Here is a 23,888-nt window from a genome sequence, read left to right on the forward strand (position 1 = left end):
TGCTCAGAGGCCCTGTGGAGCCCTTGGTAGCCAAGGCTAAGGAAGCCACCTCTGTCCCCAAAACCTGACTGTTCTTCCCCAGGGGTGTGATCTGTGGTGCCATAACTTCTCAGTACCTGCTGGAGAAGTCAAGGATTGTGTTCCAGGTAGGCAGATCAGAGGCTTGGGTGGCACCAACACTCAGAGCCTGGCTTGGGGTTGAACAAATATGTACATACATACACACACACACACACACACACACACACACACACACACATAGACTCTGTGCATGCATACTGTCTGTGTTCCTGAGCCTGTGACCTGTCACCTCCCTTCTTCTACCCCAGCATCCTGGTTGGCTCATCCCTACCCAAGAGATCAACAGACTGTCCTCCACCCCAGGAACACAGGGATGCATGTGTAGCCCAACACTCTTTGCCCTCCAAGCCTTGCTGCCATGTCCCTTGCTCAAGGAAGTAGAGGACGCTATGCAGTCCTTTGTTTCCTATCTCGATGCCACCTGTCAGTATTTTATCTGTGGAATACATTACCTTGTAACTAACTAAATGTCTCCGGATAGCAAATGGATTCTGTGAGGTCTGTCCCCATGCTATCCTGTGGGGCTTGGGATTCAAAGTAGACCTCAGCCAAATGGGATAACCGAACCATCTAAATAAAGCCCTGTGTGTGCATATGTGGGCCATAGAGTTCCATGTCTTCAGGTGTGCAGGGCTAGTGTACATAAGAGAAAAGTAGGTGGGATTATTACTATTTTTCCAAAGCAAGGCCAGCACTCCATCATGCCAAGATGCCCTGGGGTCTCACCCCAGAGATGCCAGTCAGCCTTCAGGTCCCTGTGTGTTGACATGTTTTTATGTGCACACCTGAGCCTGGATAAGCAGCTGAGGGGGTCACTCTTTTCTGTATCCACCATGCTTCCCTGCAGGCCAAAAATGAGAGAAATTATCATATTTTCTATGAACTGCTGGCCGGGCTCCCCGCCCAACTGAGGCAGGCCTTTAGCCTGCAGGAAGCTGAGACCTACTACTACCTGAACCAGGTGAGTTTGCACAAAGAGCCTCCCAGCTCTGTGGCTCCAAAGCCCCACAGCTCCTGGCAGCTGCGACAGGAACATCAGGCCTCTGTAGAGAGAGGAGCCTCCCTGATCTTTCCTCTCTTCATAACCAATGTGATGGGACTACATGTCTCCTCTCTGGGTCTCAGTTTCCTCTTTTGGGAAATGGGGACAACACAGCACCTCTAGGTAGAGGTGTGGGTGAGAAATACATTCGATGGCTTGGTACTGGCCACCCTTCATTAATGCTAGCTATGGTCAGGTCTCTAGCCCCCGCTTCTCCTCAGTCTTTGAAGCTCTCCTCAGTCCCCTCAGAACCTCCTGGAAAGCAGGACCTGATGGGACCTCAGCTTGGGAACTGGACACTGACCCCAGCCCCTGCCCCAACAGGGTGGGAACTGTGAGATCGCTGGAAAGAGTGACGCAGATGATTTCCGCCGCCTGCTGGCTGCTATGGAGGTGCTTGGCTTCACCAGTGAGGACCAGGACAGTATCTTCCGCATCCTAGCCTCCATCTTACACCTGGGCAATGTCTATTTTGAGAAACATGAGGTAAGACGTGTTCAAAGCCTCTTAAAGAGCCAACAAAGACCGGTGCACTTCCTCTCTGGTTGCACAGTGCATGTGTGTTTTTTCTGCCCTGTTTGGGTTTACTCTTTTCTTGTGATATCTGAGGATTCTTTATGTGTTAGAAAGGTCAGACAATTAATTATAATGACCGAAAAACCTATTGTTGCTGGGCAGTGGTGGCGCACAGCACTTGGGAAGCAGAGACAGGTGGATTTCTGAGTTTGAGGCCAGCCTGGTCTACAGAGTGAGTTCCAGGACAGCCAGGGCTATACAGAGAAACCTGGTCTCGGGAAAAAAAAAAAATGGCTGGAGAGATGGCTCAGTAGTTAAGAGCACTGACTGCTCTTCCAGAGGTCTTGGCTCATAACCATCCATAATGTAATCTGACCTGATGCCCTCTTCTGGTGTGTCTGAAGATGTTACAGTATACTCACATATAGTAAATAAATATATCTTAAAAAAAAAAGTCCTGGGCTTGATCCTTGTCTTCCCATAAGATCAAGTGAATGTGGTACACCTGTAGTCGGGGAAGGGCAGACAGAAGTTCAGGTTCATCCTTAGCTACACATTGAACTTGAGGGCAGCTTGGGCTTTGTCTTAGTGAGGGTTTTCATTGCTTCAAAGAGACACCATGACCAAGGCAACTCTTATAAAGGAAAACATTTAATTGGGGCTGGCTTACAGTTTCAGGGGTTCAGATCATTATCATCATGGTGGGAAGCACGGCAGTCTGCAGGCAGACACAGTGCTGAGAAGGAGCTGAGAGTTCTATACCTTGATGTGCAAGAAGCAAGGAGGAGACTGGATGACTGGATGTGTTTCACACTGGGCATGGCTTGAGCATTTAAGGTCTCAAAGCCTCACCTCCACAGGGACATACTTCCTCCAACAAGGCCACACCTCCTCTAACAAGGCCACACCTCCTCCAGCCATACCACTCATAGGCAAGCATTCAAACACATAAATCTTTTTTAAAATATGTATTTATTTATTTTATGTATATGAGTACACACTGTAGCTCTACAGATAGTTGTGAGCCTTCATCTGGTTGTTGGGAACTGACTTTAGGACCTCTGCTCGCTCTGGTCAACCCTGCAGGCTCTGGTGGGCCCCACTTGCTCCGGTAGACCTGCTTGCTCCAGCCCAAAGATTTATTTATTATTATTATAAATAAGTACATTGTAGCTGTCTTCAGATGCACCGGAAGAGGGTGTCAGATCTCATTACGGGTTGTTGTGAGCCACCATGAGGTTTGGGATTTGAACTCGGGACCTTCAGAAGAGCAGTTGGTGCTCTTACACACTGAGCCATCTCACCAGCTCCAAACACATAAATCTTATGGGGGCTATATCTATTTAAACCACCACAGACTTCATGAGCCTCTGTTTCAAAAAAAAGAAAAAAGAAAAAGAAAAAAGGGATTGGCAAGCTGCTCAGCAGGTAAAAGCACTTTCAGGCCCACGTGGAGGGAGGAGAGGACTAACTCCTGCAAGTTGCCCTCTGACCTCCATGCACAGCATGGCATGCATACCCACATACAAAAACACAACAAATAAATTAAAAAAAAAAAACTTCTTTTAGCCGGGCGGTGGTGGAGCACACCTTTAAATCCCAGCACTTGGGAGGCAGAGGCAGGCGGATTTCTGAGTTTGAGGCCAGCCTGGTCTACAGAGTGAGTTCTAGGACAGTGAAGGCTACACAGAGAAAACCTGTCTCAAAAATAAATATAAATAAATAAATAAATAAATTACACACATTTATTTTATTAAAAATAAAAATCATAATCCTTCCTCCCCCTGACTCAAATGCATTGTCATTTAATACAGCCTCTTTTTAAAAAAAAATCTGCTAGGGTTTTAAAGAACAAAATAAAAACCAGAGGCCAAAAAAATAATAATAATAATAATAATAATCCATTATAGTAAAGTATGAGATAGAATCCTGTTGACATAAGATGTTTATGCAACTGTCCTTATCCTGATTTGAAAACCAGGAACTTACTGCGTATACCATTGCCAGTTATATTTATGCCTGATTCTGGATGGTATCATGTTGTTGTTTGTTTTCTTGGTTGTTTTCTTTTCTTTGGAATACCATTTTGCTATGTAGTTCTCCTACTTCAGCCTTCCAAGTTCTGGTACTGTAGGCCTATGCCTCTATAGCTGGCCGGTGCTGAGAAGTCTGTCTTTTAAACTTTATGTTTGTGAGTATATGTGTACCGTGTGTGCAAGTGCTCGAGGACACCAAAAGAGAGGCAATTAGAGATGGTTGTGAGCTGCCTGGTGTGCTGGGACCCGAACTCAGGTCCTCTGGAAGAGCAGCACATTCTCTTAACTGCTGAGCATCTCTCCAGCCTCCCTCCCCCCTCTTTCTCTCTGGGATGGAGGCTAGGGATCGTCTCTCTCTCTCTTTTTCTTTTTTGTTTTTTCAAGACAGGGTTTCTCTGTGTAGCCCTGGCTGTCCTGGAACTCACTCTGTAGACCAGGCTGGCCTCGAACTCAGAAATCCACCTGCCTCTGCCTCCCAAGTGCTGGGATTAAAGGCGTGTGCCACCACTGCCCGGCTAGGGATTGTCTCTTGCTCTTCACTTTATTTTTGGAGACAGGGCCTCTTACTGAATCCGAAGCTTGCCATTTCCAATGAACCAATCACTGAGCCTCTGGAATTGATCTGTTCTCTTCAGTTTGGGGAGTGCAGATAAACACTACCATACCTAGCTTTTACTGAGTGCTGGGGTCCTCACAGATGCACAAGTATTTTATCCACTGAGCCAACTCTGCAGCCCAGGTCTTCTAATGGGCATCATCTCTCTGTAGTACACATTGCATCTGGAGCCTGTCTGTTTAATTTTGCATATTTATTTTGATATTGAGGATGGAGCCACACATGCTAGGTAAATGCTGTACTCCTGAGCCACGCACCAGGCTGCTTTAACGTCAGTACTCTGTTTCTCCTACCTCAGAGAGTGTCCTCCACTTCTTCTTCTGGCTTTCTCTGGTAGTCTAGCTTGTTTCTGCTTTTCTAAACTCAGCCCAGTGGTTTAGCTCAGGCTTATGGCCCTGGTATTTTCCATAGACCGATGCACAGGAGGTGGCCTCCGTGGTGAGCGCCCGGGAGATCCAGGCTGTGGCAGAGCTGCTTCAGGTCTCTCCTGAAGGCCTGCAGAAGGCTATCACCTTCAAAGTGACTGTAAGTCTGAGGACCCTGCATCCTGACAAGGGCCTATTCCTCTAGGGCCCCAGTTCCCCCTTCCTCCCCACCTCATAGGTCACCTCCCAGTAAAATCTGGAGAGGTGGAGCCTCACTTCAGACCTCTGTGTGAGCTTTTCCTAGCCTTGATTGCCTTATATTTTTCACTCCTGCTAGTGTGGCTGGAGTGTGTGTATCTGGGGGGAGAAGAAAGGGGGCACAGGCGTACATGACATGGTCACCCCCCAGAAAGTCTTCTCAGATCCTGGCTGGGTCAGTGCCTTCTCTAAGGCCTTCCTCTTCCAGGCCTTAGAGATAATCTCTTTATGCCTGTCTCCCCAATTACACCAACAACTGTCTCCATTGATTGAATGGCCAGGTGCAGAAAAACATTCTGCCCTGCTTGAGACCAATCATATCGCCAGTGTCTCTTTCCCAAGCTCTTAAAGCCCCAGCCTCCAGAGGCTTCCTGGGGGGCATTGGCTATCACTCAAAGGTCATGTTTTTCCCAGGAGACAATTCGAGAGAAGATCTTCACACCCCTGACAGTGGAGAGTGCCGTAGATGCCAGGTAAGGCTGCGCCTTATCCTGATTCCCAGACTCACAGTACCTTTGCCCCGAGCCCACTCACCCTCAGCCCAACACGGCCTCTGCTCCAGGGATGCCATCGCCAAGGTCTTGTATGCACTGCTGTTTGGCTGGCTCATCACCAGGGTCAACGCTCTGGTGTCCCCAAAACCAGATACATTGTCTATCGCCATCCTGGACATATATGGCTTCGAGGTAGGGCTGCGTGGGACCGGATTGGGGCTTGTCCTTGGGAAGCTGCTCAGTGAGAGTGGTTGGGGACAGGGTATGACAGGCTTATGGGATCATAGCTCTGACATGTAGCACTGGGGAGCCTTCAAGCTCTTCCCTCAGCTGGTCAGAGGTCAGAGGCAACTTTCTGGAAGAAAAAAAAAACATTCCTAGATAAAGGAGCAGTATCTTCAGAGATCAGGGACGTGGGAGCACCTCCTCTCTGAGCCGGTGTTATTGCGGGAAGACTGTTGTATTCAGTGAGGATAAAGGGGAAAGGCTGAGTAAAGCTTCCATGACGATAGCAGACACTTAAAAGGCACTGTTGTTTATAAAGCCACTTCATCCAGAAACCATGTTAGGCAGGTGTTCCCAGGGTCCCCATTTTCCTAACAGCCAAAAAGTAGAAAAGCCAGAACTGGAACCCAGGCAGAAGACCTGGTGGCCCAAGCTCTGGGCTTTTCGATGGCCCCTATCTGGTATGCAGAGGTCCTTATGATCTCTGTGGTCAGAGTCCAACTTTTTGAAACTGCAGCCATGAAATGCAGGGAGGGGCCTGGGCTTGGACCTGGGGAAGGTACATAGTGCCCATGGTGGGGACAGATGGGTTTGCTGACCAAGGAGGAACCAGACCTAGCCTCCATCTGCCTGGCAGGACCTGAGCTTCAACAGCTTTGAACAACTGTGCATCAACTATGCCAACGAGAACCTTCAGTACTTGTTCAACAAGATCGTCTTCCAGGAGGAGCAGGTATGCAGCCTCCACACCTCTGCTGGTGCAGGGCCTTCCTGGAGATACAAAGGATGTCAGGAGACATGGAGAGGACAGTATTATAAGCAGGAACAGCTTTCAGGAGGCCCATGCTTTGGGGGGAAAGATGCTGGGTTGCTGAGCCCAGAAAGGAGTCCTCTCAGGACCTTTCTTAGGCTCTGCTGACTGAAGAAGTCAAGAAGAGAGGCCCTGAGGGTCCATGTCACCCGGCTAGGATACTGGCTCCATGTAAGGCAGGACACAGAGATAGGCCAGCCTGGAGGGAGGTGGCTGAGCCCACACTCTTCACAGGAGGAGTACATTCGAGAGCAGATGGACTGGAGAGAGATCACCTTTGCTGACAACCAGCCCTGCATCAACCTCATCTCCCTGAAGCCCTACGGCATCCTGCGCATCCTTGATGACCAGTGCTGTTTTCCACAGGTAAGCTCTACAGGTATGCTTCTGTGGTCTGAGTCCTAGTCTGGTTGACTCCCTGCCTGAGTCTATCCCTCTGCACTCGAGCCTGGAGCAGGAAATGTAGTATTAGGACCTCATCATCTCCAGTCACCTGGAGTGACAAAGGATGGAGGTTCTAGATGAGGTAGCCTGGGTTTGGACCTCATACTCTGACTTAAACACAGGGTATTTATGTCAGTATACACAGCTGGAAAATTGGCTGACTCAGCCATAGCAGTGGGTCTCTCTTCCATGACTCAGCCTCTCATGACTGGGCCATTCTTCTCCAGCACCTTTTGGGGACCAGAACAATCAGGGCTGAAGAATTTGGCACTGGGCCAGACCCAGGTGCCCAGCCCTTCCCCACCTCCTCCCCCCACCTCAGGCCACAGACCACACATTCCTGCAGAAGTGCCACTACCACCACGGCGCCAACCCACTCTACTCGAAGCCTAAGATGCCGCTGCCAGAGTTCACCATCAAGCACTATGCAGGCAAGGTCACCTACCAGGTGAGAGCCGGACAGCCAGCACTGCCTCAGGTGCTGTGCCCCGCAGGGAGGAGACAGAACCACGGTGTGGGCCTCACCGTGATTCCAGTTCTGGACCAGGAGCCCGTCATCCGTGCAGCCTTGGGAAATTGCTTAGTTCTCTGAGCCTGTTTCCTCATCTGAAAAAAAAAAAAATGAGACTAATAATGCCAATCTTCTGGGGTAGATATGAGACTTACGGTAGATTTGACAGAGTGCCAGTTACTGGTAATGCTTTCGTGTGGTCACGATTATCCAAGGCATGACATAGGATTTCAAGCTTCCGTCTCTTCCGTTTGGGCCTTTTTTTCCTCATCTGCAGAATGGGTAGAAGGAAGTGAGGCCCAGTCTGGATAGTGGCCCGTCCTGGAAGAGTGAGCAGGGTGCAGTGGCTGGGGAGAGGCCAGGCCAGAGGGGAGAGCCCATTTCTCATCCTAGGATGGAAGGCAGACAGAAGTCTGGTAGAAGATAAAGGTTCACAGAAGACTGGAAATGAACCCTTGCTGCATCCTGGCTGCAGACAGGTGTGGGTGAGTGGGACCAGCCATAGACCTGCCAGTCTCCTTTTCAGGTGCACAAGTTCCTGGACAAGAACCATGACCAAGTGCGCCAAGATGTGCTGGACTTGTTTGTGCACAGCCGCACGAGGGTAAGCCAGCCTGTTCTCCCACCGGCCCCAACCCCGTGGCCCCTGCCCACATTCCTGGCAGTACCTAGTGCCCCTTACTTGGTCTAGCCTCCACTAGCTCTATCCCTGGCTCTTCTCAGTACAGGAAATGGGAACCCCCTAACCCTGTCTTGCTCTTTAACTCACCCTTTCTCAGAGACCCGCCAGCCCACCTGTCATGGGCCCCACCTCAGTCCCCCCTGAAACCCTTCCAACCTGGCTCACAGCATTAACCAGCAAGCATACCACTAAGAATAATTTCTGAATTCATTTACATTTGAAGCCTGACACTCTGGGGAGTGCATAGAGGCCAAATTTGGGTTCCTTGGAAGGCCAGCTCCCATCGCTCATCAGCAGGGGTACTTATGATAGAAGGATGGTTGCCTCTTCTCCCCTGTGGGCCATCCTTTTCCTGACCAGGGCCAGGTTCACAGCAAGAGCTGTGTATTTCCTAAAATAGAGGGAAAAGCAGCCTTGTTGGGGGCTGGGTCCCCTGGGAGGTGTTGAGCCCATAGGCAAGCCAGGTGGTAGGGTATCTAGAATCGAGTTGTTTTTCAGAGCCTTTCAGTCCAGGGACTTGACCCTGTCCCTCTCTGTCTGTCCCTGCAGGTCGTAGCACACCTCTTCTCCAGCCATGCTGCACAGACCGCCCCTCCATGCCTGGGCAAGAGCAGCTCCATTACCCGACTCTACAAGGCTCACACGGTGGCAGCCAAGTTCCAGCAGTCCCTCCTGGACCTCGTGGAAAAGATGGAGAGGTGGGCGGAATGAGAGGGCAGAGTATCCAGCATCACCTTTACCCCATGGCCCTCAGAGCATGAGTGCCCACTCTTTTTCTCTGAGACCTCACAGCCTCTCCTGCCTCTGCCCAGGTGTAACCCTTTGTTTGTGCGTTGCCTGAAGCCCAACCATAAGAAGGTGAGGCCCCTGGGAAAGCCAAATCCTTCCCCCTGTGAAGCATGGCACTAGACAAGTGGCTTGGCCTCTCTGGCCCCCCTACCTGCCCACTGCAGGGACTCCTAAGAGCCTTTGTACCTGAGTGGTGTGCAGATGTCCTCTCTGGCCATTCTTCTAGGAACCTGGTCTCTTTGAGCCAGATGTGATGATGGCACAGTTACGCTATTCAGGGGTTCTGGAGACCGTGCGGATCCGCAAGGAAGGCTTTCCAGTACGGCTACCGTTCCAGGTGTTTATCGACAGGTACTTCCATTGGGTAGTTCCCAACTGCACAGACTCTTCTCCAGGTCCCCACAGCCTAAACAATATAGGGTCTGTCATTCACTGTTGTTCAGGCTGTACACCATACATAACACATCACATAACACGTTAGGTTTGATGTGGGAAATATATTTGTTCTGTCACTTATTATTTTTTTAAAGATTTATTTATTATATGTAAATACACTGTAGCTGCTTTCAGACACCACAGAGGAGAGCATCAGAACTCATTATGGATGGTTGTTGAGCCACCATGTGGTTGCTGGGATTTGAACTCAAGACCTTCAGAAGAGCAATCAGTGTTCTTAACCGCTGAGCCATCTCTCCAGCCCCCTGTCACTTACTACTACTACTTCTACTACTACTACTACTACTACTACTACTACTACTACTACTACTACTACTACTTCTACTACTACTACTACTACTCTTATGTCTTCATGTCTTCACTTACTGGATGGCAGCTCACAGTGTGTGTGGAGGTTACAGGACAACTTTTAGGAGTCAATACTCATTGTGTGGAAAACATGAGTCACCGGAGAGCAAACTCAGGGTGTGAGGCTTGGTGACAGACACCCTCCTTTTCATAGTTTCCATCTGTATTGAATCCCTCCCAGGTGATGTTAATAGTTATTAGGACGAGTTCCAGCAGATGTCAGTGAAGGGTCTTGTCCTGCTGAAATAGTGGATTACTGTCTTGACAACTTGAATGAGTTTTGAGAATAGTGTTGTGAGCGAGCCACCCATTGGACCACACCTCCTAATCATGGGGATGGGATAACAGCAGGCCCTCAGGCTGAGTTTGGTTCCCCAGGTACCGGTGCCTGGTGGCCCTCAAGCTCAATGTGCCAGCAGATGGGGACATGTGTGTGTCATTGCTGAGCCGGCTATGCACGGTCACTCCAGACATGTACCGTGTTGGGGTTAGCAAGGTGAGTCCTGAAGCCCCTACATTCAGTGACATCCAAGGGGGACCCCAGATGTCTCAGCTTAGGTTGTTCATCCACCTCAGCTCTGCTCAGATACCCCCTACCCCATGTCTGGCGTACCTGTACCCTAGTTTTTGCTGCTCCAAACACTCAGGGCAGCCTTCTTTTCTCCGTTATTGTGGGCTCCTCAATGGCTGCCTCCCGCCTCCAGCTCTTCCTCAAGGAGCACCTGCACCAGCTACTGGAGAGCATGCGGGAGCGAGTCCAGAACCGAGCTGCCCTCACCCTGCAGCGCTACCTGCGAGGTTTTTTCATCCAACGGCACTTCCGGTCCTTGCGGCGGAAGATCATCCTACTGCAGAGCAGAGCCCGAGGTTTTCTGGCCAGGTGAGGCCCACAGAAGGGAAAGTCTCTGGCATCCTTCAGGCTCAGAGGAGCCTAGGCTCAAACAGTGAGCTCCCCGTCTCTGGAGGCATGCAAGCTGAAAGAGGCTTCCATGGGAAGGATGGCTGATTCTCCATGTCACTGTCCTCTCACTGTGGGTTCCAGTTGAGAGGGTATTCCTGTCATGCACTCATCAGAGCCCCCCTCCCGTGGACTAACACATGATGGGATGGATAGCACATGACCATTGTGAAATCAACCCAGGCCACACCACTGGATTTGCTGTGTGTATTGGGCTACATCTCTGTTCCACATCGAACTCGTTTTTCCTTAGCGACGAAGGGTCCCAGGGTGAAATAAGAGCCATAGCGGAGACGTCACTGACCCTTTGTCACCCTGGCCTCTCTCATTTTTGACTCCTCAGGCAGCGCTACCAGCAGATGAGGCAGAGTCTGCTGAAGTTCCGTTCCCTGGTGCACACCTATGTGAATCGCCGCCGCTACCTCAAGGTACAGGCCTCCCTGGGTTAGGGTGCACTTAGCTCAAGAGGATCCCATCCCAACTACAAGTCCCTGCCATGCCCTCCTCCTGAGCTGGGTAGCTGTGGCTCCTCTGAGGCCCGTTTCCTGGCATGTCCCTTGGGGCATAAAGAAGGGTAGAAGGAGATGATGCTGTGTGGAGTGATGTAGCCAGCACTGGGGTCATATTGAGCTGCAGATATGGCTGGCACTGGGCGACTTGAATCTCTTTAGTGTGGTCTGGTACTTAGCTCACTGATAGTCTTTGCCTCTGTCACATAAACAAGTGCCAGTGATAAATGTCATTTGCAAATCTCAGAAGGCATGCGGGGTTTCCCAAAGTCCTTCAGATGTCCCACTTGGCACCTCCTTCCATCTCTGGCTATATCTTTGCCTCTCTTCCTTGTCACTACCTCAGTCCTGTCAGTGCCACCAAGAGCCTCCAGGTCACAGGCCCTTCCCTACTGCTCGCGCCTGCCCAGGCTACCTGTGCCCTGACCATTTGCTCTCCTGCAGCTGAGGGCAGAGCGGAGGCGCCGGGCACAGGAGGCATGGCTACGTGAGCAGGAGGTGGGTGCAGGGTCTGAGCCACAGCAGGGGGCAGGGAGGGAGAGCAGCAGGTGAGGTGTGGCAGCTGTTTCTTCACCCCTTGACCATCCCTTCAGGAGCTGAGCAAGCGCGAAGTGGTCCCAGTGAGACACCTGGAGGTGCCAGCTGAGGTGGCCGGGCTCCTGCAGGCTGCAGCAGGTGTGTCATCTCTAACAGCAGTGGGGGGAGGGCTGGGGAGAAGGGAGCAGTTACTACATGTTTGCACTGTCTCCAGGCCTCAAGCTGTCCAGTATGCCCCGAGTGGCCATTGTCCGGGCTCCTAGGCTCCAGGCTGAGCCGTGTGTCACACTTCCCCTTGACATCAACAACTACCCCATGGCCAAGTTCATCCGATGCCACTTCAAGGTAAGGGCTGGCACAAGCATCCTGACATGGGCACTAACCACTAAGACCTGCCACAGCTTCCCAGAAAGCTCTTAGGGGTTGGACATGAGCCTACTAGAAGCCCTAGGGCCTAACAGTAGTGAGTCTCTCTTGAACTCTGGCCATATAGCGCACCCACCATCCTGGGTAGTCAAGTCCTAACTAGGAGGTGGCACAGCACTCATCTCTGTGCCCTGTCCTCCAAAGAAGGCCAGCAGGAGTGTTCTACCTCCCCTAGTTGCTCTCTGTGGATTGTCTCCCTTCACTGGACCCTAGGTTCTTTATCTAGGCACTAGAGTGGGAAGCCCACTCCATGATCTCCTATACTCTTTCCCCAACACAGATATGTCTGTTGTCCCCAGTGTTAACTCCCATACCCTCCTTGTGTCCCTAGGAACCCTCCTTTGGGATGCTGACAGTACCTCTGAAGATGCCTCTCACACGGCTGCCTGTGGAGCACCATGCAGAAGCCATCAGTGTCTTTAAGCTAGTACGGGATCTGCCCTAGTCCAGGTTCAAGTGCATAGCCCTACCCCAATGCCAAGCCACAGGTGCCCCTTTCCCTGGGCATCAAGTTCATAGTCTTACATGATAGAAGGTTACAAGCTTCCCCATTATCCGCTGGACGTCCTCATTGGCCTTCAAGCCCAGCTCCTGTGTCCCCTGCCTCTTCTTGGAGCAGAAGCTTACGTCAGCATAAAGATCTGGGCCTCCTTCTGAGAGCCTTTTCCTCAAGTTATCCTCCTGGCAATGCTGCCTCAGAGGCTCTCTGGCACCTCCTAAGGACTCCCTGGGCTGAGAGGAACAGTCCTTGTTTTTACCCAGGGCCACCAACATATACAGAGGAAAGTTCAGAGGCTGGGAACCCAAATGAAATCACAAGGCAGCCTGGAGGAGGAGACCTTGGAGATGAGGAGAGATTACCTATTAGGAAAAGCAGCAACTTAGTAGGAGCAGGACAAGAGAGAAGGGGGGGGAGGGTGGCCAGCAAGGCATAGATTGCAGGCCTCCAGGTCCCTTTTCAGCAAAGAGCTGGGGGGTGGGGATGGGGTTCTGGAAGGAGCTTCCTGAGAGTGATGTGGTCAGATCTGAATGCTAGAGAACCTTCTGGATGAAGTGGAGCCTGGTGGAGGCTGAGGGTACAAGAGGATGCTAGCAATGAGTGCAGGCCACAGGAGACTCCTGGGCAGGAGAAGAAGTCAGTGTGTACTCTGCATCCTAATTTTCCTGGGGGTTCTTTAACACTGACTAGCAGAGTGATATTGAAATATAAGGGACTTTTTCAACGGGCAACATGACAAGAAAGCATGTTGAAGGGTGGGCAGAAGCCCACAAGAGTCTGTTTGTTCTGTGCCCTAGATCCTGCGTTTCATGGGAGACCCCCACATGCATGGAACCCAGGAGATGATCTTGGGGAACTACATTGTGCAGCAGGGGCTGGTGGAGCCAGCTCTGAGGGATGAGATCCTAGCCCAGCTGGCCAACCAGGTGTGGCGCAACCCCAATGCCTACAACTCCAAGCGTGGCTGGTTGCTGCTGGCTGCCTGCCTAAGTGGCTTCGCACCTTCCTCACACCTTGACAAGTTCCTCCTCAAGTGAGTACAACCCAGAGGGCAAAAAGTGGCTAGATAGGAGCTTGGAGGTCAGGCCAGTGGATGCTTTTGTGCTGCCAGAAGACCAGCATGGATGGCAGCCAGAACTGCAGTCACTTAACTGTACCAAAGTCAAAAGACCAATGGGCCTTACTGCAGTGGGAAGGAGTTAGGTCAGAACGGAAGATGACCAACAGAACCCAGGGTGAGGGCAAAACGGGAGTGCGGAGAACTGAGAAAAGTTCTCAGTTAGGCAAGAGTTAGGAACACAGCTGGGCTCTGAACAATCTGGATTTAAGTCCCAAGCTGAACTCTGTGACTTTAGGCAAGTTACTTAACCTGTCCCGGCCTTGACTTCATCTCCTATAAACTGAGGGCAGTGACAGCAACTACTCCATAGTACAGGTAAAGTATGCAGAACAGAGACAAGCATTTGGCAAGTGCCATGTGGGCACTGCCATGATGACAATCTGCTAGCGAGGCACTGGGGCTGTGAGACAGTGTACCAGCCCACCACATGACCCAGGGCCAGTACCTGTCTTTTCTCTGCTGAAAGTGGGGGACGGTAACAGGATCCACTTATCAGGGTACCAATGAATGCCCGATTGTGAGGAACCTCTCCAGGCCAGCATGCAGAAGGTAGACATTCCTCAGCCAGTGTTGTGGCTGTGGTGACTCTAACAGCAGGGTAGGGCCACTGACTGACTGACTGACTGCCTTTGTGGAGCCTTCGTGAGAGCAGGACCCTAGTTCCTCTCAGGGCGTGAGGAGGACCTGCTGGTGCACAGCTCACTGGCCCTGAGCTGCCTTGGACCCTCTCAGCTATCTCTCACACAGATGGAAATTAGGAAGCCAGGCAAAGAGCCAGTGGTCACCCAGACTAGGGAGTGAAGGGATGGGTCATGCTTAGTCACACTCCATCTGAACAATGATATTCGACTCAGTCCTTCCACTTCTGTGCTAGACTGGATACTTTCTGGGCTAACCTGGGTGTTGCAGGATATTTGATCACACTGTGGCCCCCAAGACTGTATTATTTACTGAAAACGTTTCTAGTTGTGGTGTGGCTCAGCCTTAGTATACATCTATAATCCCTCTGGCTGGAAGACAGACACACCCCTAGCACACACTTTTAATCCCAAACAATGAAGGTAAGGTTAGTTTGTAGAAGAAAGTAGCCATGTTTGAAAGTGATGTCTAATTGAGTGGCAGACAAAGTGATGACTTAGAGAAAGATCTGACAGAATAGGATCTCATGAGAAAAAAAGAGGAATGAGAAGCTACTTAAAAGAGAGCAGCACACACACACACACAGAGGGGGGAGGGAGGGAGAGAGAAAGATAAAGAGAGGGGGGAGGGAGAAAGAAAGGGGGAAAGGGAGAAGGAGAGGGAGAGGGAGAGAGGAGGCAGTTTTACCCGGACAGTTGTACAAAGACAGGTTAAGGAGAGAACAAGCTAGACACAGATAAAGACAGAATGAGCCAGAGACTAAGCAGAAGCTAGATTAGAATAGATTGCCAGGGTTACTCTGGGGCCAAGCAGAGCAATTCAAGAGAAGCTTAAAGAAGTCTGACTCAGTCAGCTTGAAGAGGAGTTTGAGTCAGTACAGCTGAGTTGAACCAGCCAGCTAGAGCTCAGAAAGAACTAGAAAGGGTGAGCTTATTCAGCAGTAAGTCTCAGAGGCTGAAAACATTCTAGGCCTAGATTCGATTGTATAGAGGCTGGAAGCTTCCAGGACTAGGCCTAGGTTAGCACACTGAGGCAGTAAGTCTCAGAGACAACTATTACTTCAGGTGAATAAAAGGTAGTTTTACACCTGGGATTTCATTTTTGAGGCCAGTCTCAGTGATCTGGGCTATAAGAGACCTTTAGGGTACTCTATAACCTAGCCCATTTGTGAGTTAACCTGAGGCCATCCCACTTCACCTAAGCTAAGGAGTAGCCAGAGCCTCCAGCAGGCTTCAACTCGCTATTCTTCCTCCAGGTTTGTATCTGATTATGGACAGAATGGCTTCCAGGCTGTGTGCCAGCATCGCCTTCTGCAGGCTATGGGCTCAGGGGCTGCCCGGACCTTTCCCCCAACTCAGCTGGAGTGGACTGCCATTCAGGAGAAGGCCAGTATGGCTCTAGATGTGAGCTGCTTCAATGGTACGTAGGCTCATCCCTCAGGCTGCTTCTCTTCTCTTCCTGAAGGAAGAGCAGCTGGAGTCAGCAGCAACCACAGAAGGTTCTGAAGCTCGGGAGGGGCTCGTGCCAGTGTGGCAGTGCAGGATAGTGGGGGGGTTGAGATAAGGGAAAGGGGCATGGGGGCCAGTGAGGCTGGCCTGAAGATGCCCCGAACTGAGTACAGCAATTGGCTGTGCCAGGTGACCAGTTCTCCTGTCCGGTGCACGCCTGGAGTACGGGGGAAGCGGTGGCTGGAGACATCCTAAAGCACAGGTTAGCCCCAGGAATGCCCCAGCCAGGGCCCTATGACCTGGAAAGGAGGGAGGGGCAGGAGACACCATCCCTGGGAGGTGCAGAGGACCACTTTGGCCATGCCTGGGGTCTGACTCATATCCCAGGGTCTCCAAGCAGTGCCTACCACGTTCACACTTTATCTCTATCCCTCTGCACCCTGACCAGGGGGCTGGCTGATGGTTGGAGGGGCTGGACAGTGGCCATGAAGAATGGAGTCCAGTGGGCAGAGCTGGCTGGACATGACTATGTGCTGGACCTGGTGTCAGACCTGGAACTGCTCAGGGACTTCCCACGACAGAAATCCTACTTCATCGTGGGTGCAGAAGGGCCTTTGGCTGCCAGGGGAGACACCAGAGGGTATGTAGCTACTTGCCCAGACCACCTCCCCTGGGCAGCTGGCTTTACCCATCAACTGTTAGGAAAAGCTGAGTTCTGGGGTTGGGAACTGTTTCATGTTTGATGGTTTGAGCTAAGTGGACCTGGACTTCCTGGGCTCCAGCCGTCCTACCCCAGCCTCTGGAGCCTGGAGCTGCAAGTGTACACCACCGTGTCTAGTAATTCTACACCTCAGTTGTGGAAGCAACCCAACCCAGGACACATAGAAGCTTCAGGGGACCTCTTTGGGGGTCAGCTGTCCTGTGTCCCCCCCCCCCTTTCGTCCACAGAGTGTTCGGGAACTGCTGGGACTCAGACGAGGACACGCCCACAAGGCTCCAGCCCCAGGACCACATGGCCAAAATGCCTGACTTTGAGGGGTACTGCAGCCACAAAGAGGATGGTGCAAGTGGAGAAACTGAGGCCCAGAGATGGACATCAAACTGCCAAGGTTAATCAGGAATGGCCATTGTACTAGAGGGAAAAGAACCCAGAGGGTGTGGAGACCCACAGGACAAGTAAACTTGGTCCTTTTGTGCCCCCTCCCAGCAGCTGTGGACAGCACTGGAGAGCCCAGTGTGCCCCCCAGGGAGCTGGATGGCTACTTGGACAGTCTCTTCGACCCTGTGCTGGCCTGCGGGGATGCGGTAGGGATGCAGAGGGATGTCTGCAGGTGGCAGGCTCAGTGTGTGTACCAGAGATATATTCCATTTCTTAGGGTAACACTCTGAGCCTTACACAGCCAGGGCCCTGGGACAAGGGGCCCAGCCTGGGTCTAGGTGGGGAAAGGGAAACCTTGGGGTTGTCTGGCAGCTGAGAATGTCTCTGGCTGCCATGGAAGGACCTTTAGCTAACCCTCAGGGTCCCAGCTGTCAGTCACATCTGGCAGAAGCCACCCTAATGGAATGGCTTGCTGGATCACCTATTCCCACGTCTCACAAGAGTCCCCTGCCCTAGGAAAGCCCAGCACAGACACTGACTCCCACAGCTTGTGGAGGGTGTGGGTTGGGAGCTCGGGCTGGTGTCAGGTGCCTGTTGCCATGGATCCTGGGGATCACAGCAGTGAAGCGGCCACTGCTGCCCCAGGACCTGGAGAAGCCGACAGCCATCGCCTACCGCATGAAAGGTGGGGGCCAGCCAGGTGGAGGTGGTAGCGGTGCTCCTGAAGATACATCCCGGAGACCCCCAGAACCCAAGCTCAAGCCCAGTTAGTGCCTCCAAAGCATGCTTCCGGGCGAGGGGCGGGCGGTGCACAAGGGAGCTCTTGCTTCCCCAACACCTGTGCCCACCTGTGTCCTCTGCCTGGCTCCCTAGTCCCAGGCCTGGATGCCTCCACACTGGCTCTGCAGCAAGCCTTCATCCACAGGCAGGCTGTGCTACTGGTGAGTGGGGACAGGGCACAGTGTGTGTGGGTGTGTCTGTCTGTCTGTCTGTGTCTGTCTGTGTGCATGTGTGTATGTACCAGTGTGTACACAGAAACAGGTCCATCTGGTCACCATGGTCACTTATTCCCAGGCCCGGGAGATGACTCTACAGGCTTTGGCACTTCAGCAGCAGCCTCTGAGTGCAACTTCAAGACCTCAGCTCCCAGAGGTGAGCAGAGCTGCCCATGATAAACAGGAGTTTACTGTGCCTCTCTGAGGCCAGGAATCCTGTAGTCCACTTTGAACAGAGATGGGGTGCCTGGGTGTCAGCCAGTATGTCCTGAACAGCTACCTCATGGCCTGTTCTCCACAGAGGCCCCTAGCACCAGAGGCACGACCGAAGACTGTAGGTACTGGCCCCCCAGCCAAGCCTGTGCTGGTGCGTCCGACTCCACAGTCGTTGGCCCCAGACTCTGTGGCAAAGGCCCCGAAGATACCTAGCAAGCCTGTGGCTGCCCCAATCCTAGCTCAGGATTGGACTGCTCCAGAATCTAGTGAGTGTCCATACAAGTCCAGAGACTGCCCAGATAGGCCAGGGCAACTGGGCTTGATGACCTCACCTAGCCACCTGTCCTCACAGCTTCGGCCTCCCCTGAGCTGGTTCGGTATTCCACACTCAATTCAGAGCACTTCCCACAGCCCACACAACAGATCAGAAGCATCATCAAGCAGTACAAGCAGCCACCCTGGGCAGGATACCCTGAGGCCCGTAGGTGGGTCCAGCCATCAGCCCTCAGCTTACCTTCAGCAGCACTGTACTGGGCTCATCACCACTCAAGATGGGCCCCTGGGCAACCAGGGGCTCAGGCTGACACAGTCTCTGATATGCTGAACAGCCTCAGCTCCTCTCTGCTGCTTGTTTGTATTGGTATCTAGGGGAGGGTGTCCCTACTATGGGGATTGTGGATAAGGGATTGTGGATACCTTGTGTCTAACCTGCCATGGGTCACCTGCCAGAACGGATGGTGGGAAGGTGTTCAGGAGGCCGCCTGACCCCCATGAGGAGGCCCTAATGATTCTGAAAGGACAAAAGACTCACCTGGCAGTAGTGCCTGGCACTCAGGTAAAGAGTGAGTTGGGTACCCCATAGGGATAGATGGCCTCAGAAGCCATCTGCCCTCTCAGCATGGCCCTAGGCCTCCCCTCCATGGCCTGCTTACTGCCTTCTGAGTGCTCTCTTTGTGGTGGGACAGGTGTCCAGAGAGGCTGTGGCCATGGTGAAGCCAGTGACCAGTGCTCCAAGACCATGCATGGGGCCCACTCCAGGTGAGGACTCCAAGGTGGAACATGCCAGTAGTGTCCAAGTGAGTGAGTGAGCCTGTGAGCACAGGGGTGTCTCTGGGGCTGTGTGTGTCTCTGAGTCAAAATTACACACCATGTCATTATAACATCACCCCTTAAATCCCTGGTTTCAGGCCAGCCCAACCTTGGCTTCAGTGAATCCTATAGAAGCTCATAAAAACAATACTATTTGTTCCTACCTGTTAAAGATGGGAGACAGAGGCACAAAGATGTTTAATGGTTTCCCAAGGTCCCACAGGCTGTGGCAAAGGCCCTGAAGATACTTAGCAAGTATCAGACCAGAGATATAAACCTTTGTGCTAAACAAGAAGCCATAATCAGGCAGTGACCCTAAAATATGAGTCAGCTCACATCATCCCTCTGACAAAAGCTCCTATAATGGCCGGGCGGTGGTGGCGCACGCCTTTAATCCCAGCACTTGGGAGACAGAGGCAGGCGGATTTCTGAGTTCGAGGCCAGCCTGGTCTTCAGAGTGAGTTCCAGGACAGCCAGGGCGATCCAGAGAAACCCTGTTTCGAAAAACAAAACAAAACAAAACAAAAAAGCTCCTATAATGAACACCAGACTCTTCACTGTGATCTTGATCGTCCTGTGGGATCTATGTACCCAGTCCCATGGCCTTCTCGCTTGCCTCCTTCCTCTTAGCACATTTAGTTCCTGTAACTAACACACCAAACTTGCTCCCACCTCCAGACCTTTGCATGGCTGTCTCCTCCAAGAGGAGTCTTTGGGTGCCCAGCTCCTTCTTGCCCATTAATAAGTTGTCAGCTCAAATATCACTTCAGAGAGGTCTGTCCAGCCCACCCAAACCCCTCCGCTGTACTTCCACAACATCTCCTATCATCTAACACCATAAGCCCCTGCTGATTGGTCCTGCCTTTTCTTCTGCCCCGCCCTCTACAGTGCAGCCTTCAAGGTCGCTGGAGCCTCCTGAGGACCCAGTACAGACACAGCTGCACCGCCTAGTCAATCCCAACTTCTATGGCTACCAGGACGCCCCCTGGCGGATCTTCCTGCGCAAAGAGGTGCCCGGAGCAGGCCAGAGGCTAAGCTAAATAAACATGGGCGGAACTAAATATATACAGAGCTATCTAGGGAGCCAGGGCAGAAGAATCGTGAAGAATTGGGGGGCGGGGGAGCCGGGAGGGGTTGCTGGTGAGATGGCTCAGCGGGTAAGACTGATCTTCCGAAGGTCCTGAGTTCAAATCCCAGCAACCACATGGTGGCTCACAACTACCTGTAATGAGATCTGACGCCCTCTTCTGGTGCATCTGAAGACAGCTACAGTGTACTTAATTATTATAATAAATAAATCTTAAAAAAAAAAAAAAAAGAATTGGAGTGGAGCTAGAGCTAGAGTAAGAGTCAGCCAGGGGCTGCATCTGGGGGTGAGATCTAATCAAAAGGACAGGTAACCCCTGGGTAACTAAGGCCTACCCACACAGGTATTTTATCCTAAGGACAGCTACAGTCACCCTGTGCAGCTAGACCTCCTGTTCCGGCAGGTGAGGCCTCTTCTTCCCTCCCACCTGCAGGGTCTGTGGGTTTGAGAGCTGCTTTACTGATCCCCATCCCCACTCTCATAAACAAGGTTAGCAAGGCCACACGCCCATCTAATAAAGTCACAGTTCAAAATATGTGCATGCCTGTAACCCCCAGCACCCAAAAGGTAGAGGAAGAAGCATCAGGAGTTTTGCTATAAGGTCCTGTATCAACAAAACAAACAACAGTCATTCTGGGTTCACTAGGGGCCCAGAGGTCAAATCCCAGCCTCACTGGACCCATGTGGAAACCAAGGCCTGAGAAAGGCAGAAAGGACTAGGAAGGTGGCCATGTGAAGGCTCAGACAACAAAGGCAATCCAGTGTACAGATGACCCTAGTGCTGCAGAGCAGAAACCTCTTCCCAGGAACCTAGCCATAGGCCTCAGTGTCTGGCAGGGGCACTCATTGGCCAGCTGCCAGAACATACTTCTTCCTGCAGATCCTGCATGACACACTCTCTGAGGCTTGCCTGCGTATATCTGAGGATGAGCGGCTGCAGATGAAGGCCCTGTTTGGTACCTTGGGAAAGGGAAGGGATGCTGATGGGTAGTCAACCAGATTGGGGGCCAGCCCTTGCCCAGAAGAAGGCTAAGGACATGCCCAGGCCTCTTGCCTCCCACACGTGCATGTCCTTTATTCAGCTTCTCCAGGCAGCATGTTCAGAGACCAGCAGCATGTAACATACAATATGGCCCTTTCATCTATCTGAGGCTTCTACTGGTCAGACAGCTTGTTGCTGGCACCAGCCCCTCACCCCCACCCCTTGAATGTGAGCTGGCAAGGAGGGAAGAGGGTCTTGATCAGAACTGGTCTTCCTTAGCCCAGAACCAGCTGGATACACAACGACCTCTGGTAACGGAAAGTGTGAAGCGGGCTGCGATCAGCATGGCCCGAGACAGCTGGGAGATCTACTTCTCCCGCCTCTTCCCAGCAATGGTAGGACTACCTGAAGACCCCTTCCTGCCTGCCCAGAGCAGCCAGGGTTAATGACGGAAGGCCTCACCAGGCTCACACTTCCTAGGGCAGTGTTGGCACTGGCGTGCAGATCCTAGCTGTATCCCACACTGGCATCAAGCTCCTGAGGATGGTGAAAGGCAGCAGGGAGGCCAGCAGGCGGCTTCGGGTCCTGTGTACATACAGGTGATTGGCAGGCAGGTGGGAGTGGGTTGCCTGGACACAGGTACAGACCCGAGTCCACGGCTCACCGTGCTCCTCTGAGCTGTTATTGAGCATCTGTGATGCTGTGCCAAGCTTGTTACTTAAGTCCATGTTAGAGATTTGGAAAGTGAGGCACGGAGAGAGAAGATGATGGTCTCCGGTCACATAGGCAGGAAGTGGTGGAGCTGGGAGCCACGACTCTGCTTTTGAAGCCACATGCCAGCCCAGTTACATGCCAGCCCAGCCACATGCCAGCCCAGCCTGCAGAGCTCACTGTACAGAGGGGTAACTGCTGAAATCAACCAAGTCCTCGGGTATCTGGGGGAAGAGATGTCCCTAGCCCTGAGACCCTGCTGAGTGCCCAGACTCCCTACTGGAGTCCCTTTGTCACTTTCAACATGAGGCCAGGAAAGAGCTTTGATCCCTGGTCAGGCAAAAGCTCCTTGCTCTGAAGGATGAAATGGAGGAAACTGGGCCAACGGATGAGACAAAGATATTGTGTAGGCATAGTCTGGTTTGGTGGTTGTGCTGTGGGACTGGACTATGGTACAAGGGTTTTAAGAGATACGCAGAGCCCACAGGTGGATCAGAGAGGGGAAGCAGGAACAGAAACCGCCTGTGGGGTGGGAGGGGCGGGGCATCTTCTTAGCCTCTTGTCACCTTCTCTCCCTCCAGCTTTGCAGACATCCTGTTTGTAACCATGCCATCTCAGAACATGCTGGAGTTCAACCTGACCAACGAGAAGGTCATCCTCTTCTCGGCCCGGGCTCGGCAGGTCAAGACCCTCATAGACACCTTCATTCTGGAACTGAAGAAGGTTGGGATTCCTCCACGGGTGTTGCCCGCCACTGCCATACAGATATACCACAGGCTCTCTGCCCAGCGTGTGAATCCATTATCACATGTGCACACCACAGAACATAGCCACAGGTGTCTACGCCAATGAGCTGTGTCTTCCCTTGGCCGTGCCTTTGGCTTTCTCAGCAGCTTCCTCACTCACGCCTGCCCTCAGCAGTGTGGAATGCTCTAAGTGTTCCTCTAAAGCCCCCAAGCAATTGTCTCCTCAGAACCACGGTACTTGCTTTCTGAATCTCCATCTCTGTTCATCCCTACACTGGGCAGGACATGACCCAGGCCCAGCACCCAGCCCAGGGGGAAACAGCAAAAGGCTTAGGGAGGGATCAGTGGCTAAGGCACGAGAGAGTGTGCTCAGTAACCTCAGGCTTTTATCCTGTGTAGTGCCTTACCCTCTGCCTATCTAGGGGACGATGGCCACTCCCCCCTGCCCACCTAAGGAATGCGCCTTCTCTGGTGGCTCGGGAGAATGGAAGGAGCCTTAGAAAGGCTGGAGGCACCCGGAATGAAGGCAGTCAGTACACAGCACTCTATTCCTGGTGTTTTCCAGGACTCTGATTATGTGGTGGCGGTGAGGAATTTCCTGTCTGAGGACCCCGAACTGCTATCCTTCCATAAGGGTGATATCATCCACCTGCAGGGCCTGGAACCGCCTAGAGCGGGTCAGTCCCACGGGTGGGTGGAAGAGCGCAAAAGAAGGGAAGCTGGGAGAAGGGCCTCCCTACTACGTGCTGGCGCAAGCTCCTCCCACAGGTTACAGCGCGGGTTGTGTAGTCCGCAAGAAACTGGTATACCTGGAAGAGGTGCGGCGGAGAGGCCCTGACTTTGGTGAGTGCTTGCAGATACCCCAAACCTGGAGCGACAGATAGAGGTACTAGTCCAGGTTCCAAACACACTGCAGACACATAAGAGTTTTTTTGGTTTGGTGCCCCCTTGGTCTCCTACGGTGATGGTGCGAGCCAACCACTCTTCGACCCAACCTCTGCCTGCACATCTCCTAGCCTATGGCCTGTTGCTCTTGGCATTCATTCCCAGCACCACAAAAAAAAAAAAAAAAAAAAAAAAAAGACAGCCCAGTGGTGGCGCACGTTTTTAATCCCAGCACTTGGGAGGCAGAGGCAGGCGGATTTCTGAGTTG

At 52.2% G+C, this 23,888-nt stretch overlaps 1 protein-coding gene across 2 annotated transcripts in view; it reads left to right on the forward strand.

Annotated features, from left to right (window-relative positions):
* The window catches only part of Myo15a (myosin XVA), a 59,731-nt gene that overhangs the window by 11,433 nt on the left and 24,410 nt on the right, over positions 1 to 23,888 (forward strand). The window contains exons 9-49 of one of the 2 annotated variants that reach the window (XM_031353237.1): positions 83 to 146; positions 929 to 1,042; positions 1,448 to 1,609; positions 4,703 to 4,816; positions 5,329 to 5,387; positions 5,477 to 5,600; positions 6,271 to 6,366; positions 6,679 to 6,810; positions 7,211 to 7,336; positions 7,926 to 8,003; positions 8,631 to 8,779; positions 8,894 to 8,939; positions 9,097 to 9,221; positions 10,053 to 10,170; positions 10,379 to 10,554; positions 10,976 to 11,060; positions 11,586 to 11,639; positions 11,735 to 11,816; positions 11,893 to 12,023; positions 12,436 to 12,531; positions 13,401 to 13,636; positions 15,618 to 15,781; positions 16,000 to 16,072; positions 16,259 to 16,450; positions 16,759 to 16,919; positions 17,021 to 17,115; positions 17,555 to 17,675; positions 17,783 to 17,850; positions 17,984 to 18,061; positions 18,206 to 18,386; positions 18,473 to 18,605; positions 18,850 to 18,955; positions 19,086 to 19,158; positions 20,098 to 20,219; positions 20,640 to 20,699; positions 21,177 to 21,252; positions 21,558 to 21,673; positions 21,759 to 21,877; positions 22,571 to 22,712; positions 23,301 to 23,412; positions 23,504 to 23,578. In XM_031353237.1, coding sequence (XP_031209097.1) covers positions 83 to 146; positions 929 to 1,042; positions 1,448 to 1,609; positions 4,703 to 4,816; positions 5,329 to 5,387; positions 5,477 to 5,600; positions 6,271 to 6,366; positions 6,679 to 6,810; positions 7,211 to 7,336; positions 7,926 to 8,003; positions 8,631 to 8,779; positions 8,894 to 8,939; positions 9,097 to 9,221; positions 10,053 to 10,170; positions 10,379 to 10,554; positions 10,976 to 11,060; positions 11,586 to 11,639; positions 11,735 to 11,816; positions 11,893 to 12,023; positions 12,436 to 12,531; positions 13,401 to 13,636; positions 15,618 to 15,781; positions 16,000 to 16,072; positions 16,259 to 16,450; positions 16,759 to 16,919; positions 17,021 to 17,115; positions 17,555 to 17,675; positions 17,783 to 17,850; positions 17,984 to 18,061; positions 18,206 to 18,386; positions 18,473 to 18,605; positions 18,850 to 18,955; positions 19,086 to 19,158; positions 20,098 to 20,219; positions 20,640 to 20,699; positions 21,177 to 21,252; positions 21,558 to 21,673; positions 21,759 to 21,877; positions 22,571 to 22,712; positions 23,301 to 23,412; positions 23,504 to 23,578 — 4,634 coding nt within the window. The remainder of the gene's footprint in view (positions 1 to 82; positions 147 to 928; positions 1,043 to 1,447; positions 1,610 to 4,702; positions 4,817 to 5,328; positions 5,388 to 5,476; positions 5,601 to 6,270; positions 6,367 to 6,678; positions 6,811 to 7,210; positions 7,337 to 7,925; positions 8,004 to 8,630; positions 8,780 to 8,893; positions 8,940 to 9,096; positions 9,222 to 10,052; positions 10,171 to 10,378; positions 10,555 to 10,975; positions 11,061 to 11,585; positions 11,640 to 11,734; positions 11,817 to 11,892; positions 12,024 to 12,435; positions 12,532 to 13,400; positions 13,637 to 15,617; positions 15,782 to 15,999; positions 16,073 to 16,258; positions 16,451 to 16,758; positions 16,920 to 17,020; positions 17,116 to 17,554; positions 17,676 to 17,782; positions 17,851 to 17,983; positions 18,062 to 18,205; positions 18,387 to 18,472; positions 18,606 to 18,849; positions 18,956 to 19,085; positions 19,159 to 20,097; positions 20,220 to 20,639; positions 20,700 to 21,176; positions 21,253 to 21,557; positions 21,674 to 21,758; positions 21,878 to 22,570; positions 22,713 to 23,300; positions 23,413 to 23,503; positions 23,579 to 23,888) is intronic. The other variant, XM_031353238.1, reaches the window with a different exon arrangement.

This window comes from Mastomys coucha, unplaced genomic scaffold (assembly GCF_008632895.1).
Source record: "Mastomys coucha isolate ucsf_1 unplaced genomic scaffold, UCSF_Mcou_1 pScaffold5, whole genome shotgun sequence".
NCBI classification, from domain to species: domain Eukaryota; kingdom Metazoa; phylum Chordata; class Mammalia; order Rodentia; family Muridae; genus Mastomys; species Mastomys coucha.